The following is an 8173-nucleotide window of genomic DNA, read 5'->3' as shown; positions in this document are numbered from 1 at the left end:
GCCGTGCGCTCCCGACCTGCTCCACAAAACCGAGGCCTCGCAGGGCCTCCGCCGCCGCCGCCAAATCCACCGCAGGCCGCGTACTAGTGACGGTGACCACCACTGCGCGCGCCAGGTCGCTCTCCATCCGTCGAAGCTCATCCGAAGACTCCAGGAAGCAGCAGTCGTCTGCATCCACAAGCACCTCCGGGGCGAGGCGGCACGGCGCCACAGCCGGCCGTGCAAACGGGACGGAGAAGTCTGGGCCCCCCACACTGGCCACAGACTCAGAGCGCGCTGTCGGGCTCCACGGGCTTAGCACCCTAACCGCGTCGGGGGGAGGGGGCTGCACGGCGGGGGAGGGAGCGACGAACCGGAGCGCGAGGCAGAAACGGGGAACCGGGGAGGGGCCGACGGCATGAGGGGCGGGAAGTCCTCAACTTGGGCCCGAGGCGGGAGGGCGCCACCCCGGCGCAGGGCAGGAGGTGGGCGAGCGTGGCCCTCCAGCGGCGAGTCGCTCCGCCACCTAGTGCATCCACGGGCGATGTGCCCTCGCCACCACAACGAACGCACAATGTCTCATTCTGGCAGTACCGCGAGATGTGCCTGTCATCCCCGCGATTGTAGCAGCAGCCATGGAGGCAGGCTGGGATGCAGGTCTCGGCGGGCGCGTGGTGGGGAGGGTCGGAGAGGTCCGGCGGCGCGCGCCAGTATGGGGAGGGCGAGCCGCAGGGCTCCGCGGGCGGCGAGAGGCCCTTGTCTGCCAAGCCGACGGGCAAGGTGGTGGGGGGCACCCACCAGGACCGGGCTGGACGATGGGTCCGAAGGCTGTGCCAAGCACATAAGGCACCAGAACCATGGAACGAAGAGGCGGCCGGGGAGGAGGCGGCGGCGACCCCGCGAGGAGGACGAGGAGGACCCCGAGAGAGAAACCTGTGATGCTATGAGGGACGGCGGGAGGGTGGACGCTGGCACCAGAGTGGTGGCCGCCGGGGCCGGGGCGGCCGGCCGGCGCTCAGGGGCGTTGGTCTCGCTAAAAAAGTATTCACGGATGATGATGATAAAGAAAGGGGTTTGGAGAATTAATTGCCTTTTAGAGCTGATGCTGCTCTTCTGAAAGTTGGTGCGAAATCCAGTTGCATTTCCGAACAGCGATAGGATCTCAGCTACTGCGGTCGCCTCATTTCCCAACGGGCATATGAAAACGATAACATCGTCAGCATAGAGAGATGTCCTATATCGAATGGGTATGCTTCCCAGGGGAGATAAAATGCCAGCCTTGCTCGCCTTGTCAAGCATCCTGCAAGGCAATTCTAATTACAAGGGGAAGAGGGGGTCCCCCTGCCTCAGCCCTCTGCGATGATCAATTTTCTCTGCCAATTCTAATTAACCAATGCCCTTGTTGAGGCCGTGGAAAGGAACATAAATATCCAGCACCTCCACTTCTCGCCAAAGCCTCAAAAAAAATAAAAAATCCCACGCAACAGTGTCAAATGCTTTTGAGATGTCCAGCTTGATCAACAAAGAAGGTGTCTTATGCTGCCTCAGGGATATTGTCATTGCCTGCACGTACATGAAGTTGTCATGGATTGACCTCTGATAAAAGCATTTTGGCATGGGGCAATAAGAGTGTGCATCTTTGGTTGCAGTCTTGTGGGCTCATGTCTAGAATCTTTGCGACAAGCTTTGCAAAAAAATGGATCATGCTTATCAGCCTGAACTCGTTTGGTTGCGCTACCCGTGAGTGTTTTGGCAGGAGAACTAGGGTAGCAGTGTTCAGAAGATGCAACGAATGGGAATTGAGCGTCTGGAGCTTTTGCATTGTCAACATAACCTCGTTCTTGACAGTAGTCCAACAGTGCCTAAAGAACAGTCCCGTAAAACCATCCGGACCCGATGTTTTCTCTGGGTGGATATCAAAGACTGCCTTCTTCACCTCCTCTTCTGTGAAGTCCCTTTCTAGATCAGAGTGATCGCAGAATTCCATTCCAAGCTGGGCAAGATTGAGTCCAGCGGTTGGAGGTTGGTAAGCACAGAGAATGCTATTAAAATGGTCCCAAAAATATCCTCCTTCTGCTGCTGGTCCACCACCGTGACATCCCCAACCTGCAGGGACTGAATCATATTCTTTCTAGATCGCGTTGTTGCCTTCATACGGAGAATTTTTGTGTTTCTATCTCCCTCCTTTAGCCGAAGGAAACGCGACTTCTGCCTCCATATTGCTCTGTCAAGATCCGCCAAACCTAGACATTGCATCTTATTGCTCTTGCTATTGAATGGATTAGGTTCTGACCTGCACTTGCATTTGACCTTGGTCACATAGAAGCCAGTGGGCCAAGTCATGACATGGGCTTGGAGCAGCCGTTGAGCATTATAAAAGAAGCAGTACAGATTGAAACGTCTTGAAGCCTCTCATCCTCTTGCTTCTGTTTCTCACCTTCCCCTACCTGTATCTCACCCTTGTTGCTGATTCTCACCTCAAATCCCTTCTCTTGTATCCGAAATCGGCACTGATCTGATTGCTCATCCCATGTATGTGTTTGGGTCGTGACATCCTGCTAACGGATTTACCAAGGAAAGGGATTCTGGCTGAAAGAGATGCGGGTGTGGGAGATCGTCTCTCTAGTCGCATCTTCTCTGTCTCTCTCTCTCTCTGTATGTGATTTTTTGACAGTACTGTGCAATTTTCACTCCAATGTACTTGAGCTTTTCAAAGTTGAACTGTTTTTCACTTTTTCTGAAAGATCTTAATCCTTAACTGCTATCTACATTGTTCCGTTGCCCTAGTTAGTTGTTGTGAATATGCCAGGGCTTATGTTGTTGAATTTGAGTGATTTTGTCTTCAGTGCAATACAAGCATACACACAGATTTAATTTGACGTGTGTTCACGACTATGGCGGACTTGAAGAGAAATGAGCACGTTGGAGAGCGCTCTGTGTTTCCTTACCTGACCGCTCTAGTCAACTGCGCCCTTTGGCTTTGCTACGGCATCTCACCAATGGGTAGCAGTCTCATAATTGTGATCAATGTGTTCGGGGCTGCATGGGAGATCTATTACATTTACACATTCCTGTACTTCTGTGAGGAAGATCAACGTCCGTGGGGATTCATTTATGCGTGGTTCGGAATCCTTATTGTTTTTCTAGCAGATATGGCAAAATACAAGTTATTCTTCAGCTGGGCCTGCGCCCTGTGTGGCAGTTTGGTATCGGTTTCCCCTCTGTTCAACTTGGTACGTACACCAATACCATCTTGAATTCCCCTCTTTTGTCACAAATTACTTCCTCTGCATGCGAATGTTGTCACATTGCTATACATGCTAATGTTTTGCTCTAGGGGACTGTGCGTCGGCAGAAGAGCATGGACTCGATGCCACCATTGCTTCAAGTGGTGTTGTCTTTGGCGAACACAACGCTCTGGCGAACACAACGCTCTGGGCTGGATACGCCTACATGGCTGAAAAATGCGACAATTTCATCTTTGTAAGTATGAAGTAGTGTGTTTCCTGTTCCAAACCATGACCAACTGTCTAACTGTAGTTCTCCACATCTCATCGGCCTCAATGCAGTACCCAAGCTTGGTAGGATTCTCCTGCGCTGTTATCCAGTTGGTTCTTCACATCGCCTTGAGGCAGCACGGTGACTCTGAGTTGGACGAGGCGCTTGTGTAGGTGGCGCGGCATCCGGGATGACACATGAATGTGAAGAACTGCAGCAGGATATTTAACTCATCATCTATCCTTTTGTTATATATCTATATGGCATTGTTGGCATGTTATGAAGTGTCTGCATGAAGAACATAGACATGCAAATTGGAGCAGCTCGTGCGATATCTAAACAGGATGTCACTTATTTTTGCCTTCTGATGATTATACCGTGAATTTGAGTCAGTCTGGTTAAACTGACGGGAGTTGTAGTTAGCTGTAGAAGTAGCTGAGTGCCCCTCCTCTTTCTGGCCTTGTGCCTACATTTATTGTTCTCCAACTCCGGTAAAAGAGTTTCTTTTGGCCTTGTGCTCTAGCTGTCAACCGTGTTAAATCAGCGAATTTGTAACAGTGCTTATTATATTATACGTCATGTGGAAAATTTGATGAATTCTGAAAAGCAGCGACAAAATCCATCTACAGAAGCATAGGAACTCCACAAAACTATGATACAGTGTGCAACTATAGATGTAACTCGCACTGGAGCAATATTCAACATATTGTACGACCTGGTGCCTGCTTATCAAGAATAGAATCTGGTGCCCAATTAGAAACAGAAAAGCATCTACAACCATAGGTAGCTAATCCGAGACATAATATCTGCAGACGCGCCCGCGGACAACGGGCATCAAATCTTGTTATTTGCAACCACAGCTCCTATTTTCAAGACATTTGCGTCGATCATTTTGGCCAAACATAGTTTTGTGCACACGAATACAAATTGTTTGCACTTAATAATACAAATTTTAAACATAGTTCAAACATATATATTGATCTCGCGGTTGTCGGTGCATCTCCAGAAGCTCTCTGCCTCTTGTTCCGGGAGGCGGATCAGAACACCGGACTTTTCGAAATCATGTGTGTGCGTTGCCCCTTCACCCTCATCCTTGTCAATCATGAGGGAGAGACCTCCATGTGGGGTCTAATTCGTTTGAAAAATTAAATTTGAGAATTCCGTCAGGTTGTGTTTTTTATAAAGTTATGTCGAACCAAGGAGGAGGAGTACTAGAATAATCTATTTTCTAGAATGTACTCCGTACATATACTTCCCATATTCAGTATCCATCCGGGTCTTAATAAAACAATTTCCAGCATCTAATCATGTCAGCTTAAGGTTTGGGCTCAGCCTCCGAGGGAACGAGAGCACCGTTCTGTGGCGCGTCACCCGGAGTCGCTTGGCGGAACACGGCGCTCCGCGCGAGGAGGAACCCGATCGCGTGTCCGGCGACGGCAGCGAGGAGGACGCCGACGTTGAACGACATGACAGCCAGCATCACCAGGTAGGCCAGCGCCATCTTCACCGCGTGGAGCCCCGTGAGCGCCAGCACCACGGCCGGCCGGCGGCTGGAGACCCCCCTCGACGCCGCGGAGAGGGCCTCCACGAGCGCGGCGAGCGTGAGGACGATGAAGAGGCAGAGGACGTACATACCTGCGCCGGCACGGTCTCCGGGCCAGTCGCGGAAGAGTACCTGCGCTCGGTGCCCCCAGAAGAAGGCCGCGTGCATCACTGGCATCGTCCCCATCCCAGCCATGTCGGCTGCCGGCGGCGGACCCATCGGTCCCATCGGCCCCATCGGCCCCATCGGACCCATCGGCCCCATCGGAGGCATGCCTGCGGGCGGCGGTGGCGGCATCGGCATGGCCATTTTCCGGTGAGTTGAGCAGAAATGTCGGGTCGACGAGTTGGTGGGCAGTATAATTAAAAAGAACTCGCCCAGTGACTCTTGTCTATTGGAAAGCGAGGAATTCTACCAGAGAATGGAAAGACATAATAAAGGCATACATATCTATCTAACAAGAAAGAAAATAGGAACAAGAACAAGGAAGAGATAATAGCGATAGGGGCATTAGATACCGTGAGCTTTGGGATAGCAGATAGAGGATGTCTTCCTGGTTGCTGCCGGTGTAGCTGTCTCTTCCAAACAAGGCTGCTGCTCCGATTCTTCCTATAACCAGCCTTTATATTGACCTACGGACTGTGAGTCTTATCTTCTCGCAAAAAACAAAAGGACTACGAGTATTATCGAACTGGTGCCATGTATTTCAATAGTTCCAACTTTCCATAAAAAAAAAGAGTTCCAACTAAAAAACAATTATTAGGATGGATTTCCAAGTTTGAGCGCTAGATTTCAATTGGCACTAAAAGCTACTTTTCAGACATGGTATTACTACTAAAAGGGTTGCGCGCGTTTTGCCGCGCCGTTGGCGTTGTTGGATTTCTTAAAAAAACACTATATTTCAAAATATAAGGTGTATTACTTTTCTAAAAAGACAAACCTTCTAAGTTTGATCAAATTTATAGATAAATTTATCAAAATCCATAATATCGAATCAATATTTTTAAATTCATCATGAAATGAATTTTCATAGTCATTTTGTTTAATATTATGGATGTTGATAGTTTTGCTCTGAACTTGACCAAAGTTAAAGAAATTTGACTTTCTGAAAAACTAATACCCCTTATATTTTGGAATTGGTTGAATATTTAGTTTGGTGGGCGGGGAAGTAATAGAACATGTTTCTTTTATAATGCATTGATTTGGTGCACCTTTCGTGATGTGATTCTATGTTATCCGCTAACCAACCTATATTTATGTGAAGAAATTTTTGGACCGGTAGTTGCATATAACATATTGGTGCTACAATATCACATGGCGACGCTTCTTTTTTCTAGGTGCTGGGAGGGTGCGCGGGATTGATATGTTTTTATAGGCTGGTTGTCGCCCGTTGATTTGAAAAATCGTTGGCCCGGTCAAAATCGTAAACCAAATGCAAAATTAAATATCTCAATTGAATGAAAGAGTTTCAAAATTAGAGAACATAGTGAATTAAAAAAATTGAATGGGAGAGCTCGAGAAATTGTTGACCCGGTCAAAATCGGATGTCATGATTTTAAATTGAATACATCAATTAAATGTGAGCGTTAAAAATCAGGAAGCATAGTGTATATTATAAAATAATTGAATGAGAGAGCTTGAAGAAATTGTTGAGCCGGTCAAAATCGGATGACCCAATTATAATTGGAGACCTCAATTGAATGTGGACTCTTTAAAACTAGGGAGATTAGGATTATAGAAAATTAATTGTGAGCCTTAAAAATTAGGAAGCATAGTGTATAGTATAAAATATTTGAATGAGAGAGCTTGAAGAAATTGTTGATCCGGTCAAAGTCGGATGACCCAATTATAATTGGAGATATCAATTGAATGTGGGCTCTTTAAAACTAGAGAGCTTAGTGTTATAGAGGATTATCGTGGAAATTTTTGGACATGGTATTTTATCACTAGTTGTATTTTGAACCATGTGTATTCAAATATTATACTTTAGACTATGGAAATGATAACATTCTCTCAGCAATTGTGTTGGTTGTCGTTTGATATCCTGGCACGAATCACAACGCAAGGCTGCTGTTACGTCGGTTCTCAGAATCGATCGCTATAACCAGCTTCTTGTCGAACATCCCCTCCTTTATTCTCCCCACACAAAAATTATGGCAAAGGCGCGTGAGTGGTGGCTCAATCCGGTGACCTCCTGAATGAAGGAGGGGCGGGCTAAGATGTTTTGAATCTGATTTTCATTTTGAAATTTTCAGTTGAATTTTTTTTCAAAAGTTTTCCATGTTTTGAAAGATCCAGAATTCCTAATTTTTGTCATGTGCCCACGACACAATCCAAAAAGCTGCCATATTTTTTGGAGAACAATTTTCAAAACTTTTCATATGCATTTTTTAATTTTTTGGCATGTGCCCATTAAAAAATCTCAAAGTTTTCATGTTTTTAGAGGAGAAATTTACAACATTTTCTTTGTGCATTTTTATTATAGGTAGCATGCCAATTCATGATTTAGATGTTGGGCATTTTTTAAATTAGTCCATGATAATTTTAATTATTTAGACCATGGGCAATTTTTGTAGATTGCGTGGCAATTTCATTCTATTTAGACCGTGCCAATTTTTTCAGTTAGACCATGGCAATTTTTCTCATTTACACCTTGTCAATTTAATTAATTATGCAATCGTAATTTGTTATTTACATCATGATAATTTTATTAATTAGACCTTGGAAAATATATTAATTAGACAATGGCAATTATTTCAGTTAGACCATGGCAATTTTTCTCATTTACACCATGTTAATTTAATTAATTATACAATGGTAATTTATTATTTACATCATGATAATTTTATTAATTAGACCTCGGAAAATTTATTAATTAGACAATGGCAATTATTTAGAACTTTACACCATGATAATTTTGCTAATTAGACTCTTCACAATTTTCCGTGCCTTATACAATTTTTCATCATCTTTGGACCATGATAATATTATTGGACTTATCTAGATAAAACATTTTTCCTATTGAAGTTGCCATCGAATCAATTATGTTTTTTTGCACGTTAGAGCATGGCAATTTTAGTTTTTGTAGATACCATGCCATATTTTGCTTTCAAATATACCATGGTTAAATTTTAAATTAGAGGATGGAAGTTT

At 45.5% G+C, this 8173-nt stretch overlaps 1 protein-coding gene and 1 long non-coding RNA gene across 3 annotated transcripts; one reads left to right on the top strand and one right to left on the bottom strand.

Annotated features, from left to right (window-relative positions):
* Positions 1–411: 411 nt before the first annotated feature.
* Positions 412–3819, top strand: LOC119354080. Its single transcript, XR_005170629.1, has 3 exons — positions 412–3212; positions 3317–3462; positions 3549–3819. It is a non-coding gene; the product is annotated as an uncharacterized LOC119354080 (long non-coding RNA).
* An 803-nt stretch (positions 3820–4622) lies between these two features.
* Positions 4623–5619, bottom strand: LOC119354079 (copper transporter 4-like). 2 transcript variants are annotated; one of them, XM_037620781.1, is made up of 2 exons: positions 5539–5619; positions 4623–5295 (listed from the first exon to the last, which is right to left on the bottom strand). In XM_037620781.1, the coding sequence occupies exon 2, from the start codon at positions 5291–5293 to the stop codon at positions 4793–4795; it is 501 nt and encodes a 166-aa protein (XP_037476678.1). In that variant the 5' UTR covers positions 5294–5295; positions 5539–5619; the 3' UTR covers positions 4623–4792. The 2 variants fall into 2 exon arrangements, with proteins under 2 accessions (XP_037476678.1, XP_037476677.1); XM_037620780.1 differs by having other exon boundaries at positions 4623–5431; positions 5539–5596.
* Between the last annotated feature and the right edge of the window lie 2554 nt (positions 5620–8173).

Source organism: Triticum dicoccoides, chromosome 2A (genome assembly GCF_002162155.2).
Source record: "Triticum dicoccoides isolate Atlit2015 ecotype Zavitan chromosome 2A, WEW_v2.0, whole genome shotgun sequence".
NCBI lineage: Eukaryota > Viridiplantae > Streptophyta > Magnoliopsida > Poales > Poaceae > Triticum > Triticum dicoccoides.
This window is presented reverse-complemented; position numbering and strand designations above follow the sequence as displayed.

Bases quoted from the DNA above. Each gene is read 5' to 3' on its own strand.
- LOC119354079 (XM_037620780.1), bottom strand. From the start codon at position 5,329: ATGGCCATGCCGATGCCGCCACCGCCGCCCGCAGGCATGCCTCCGATG.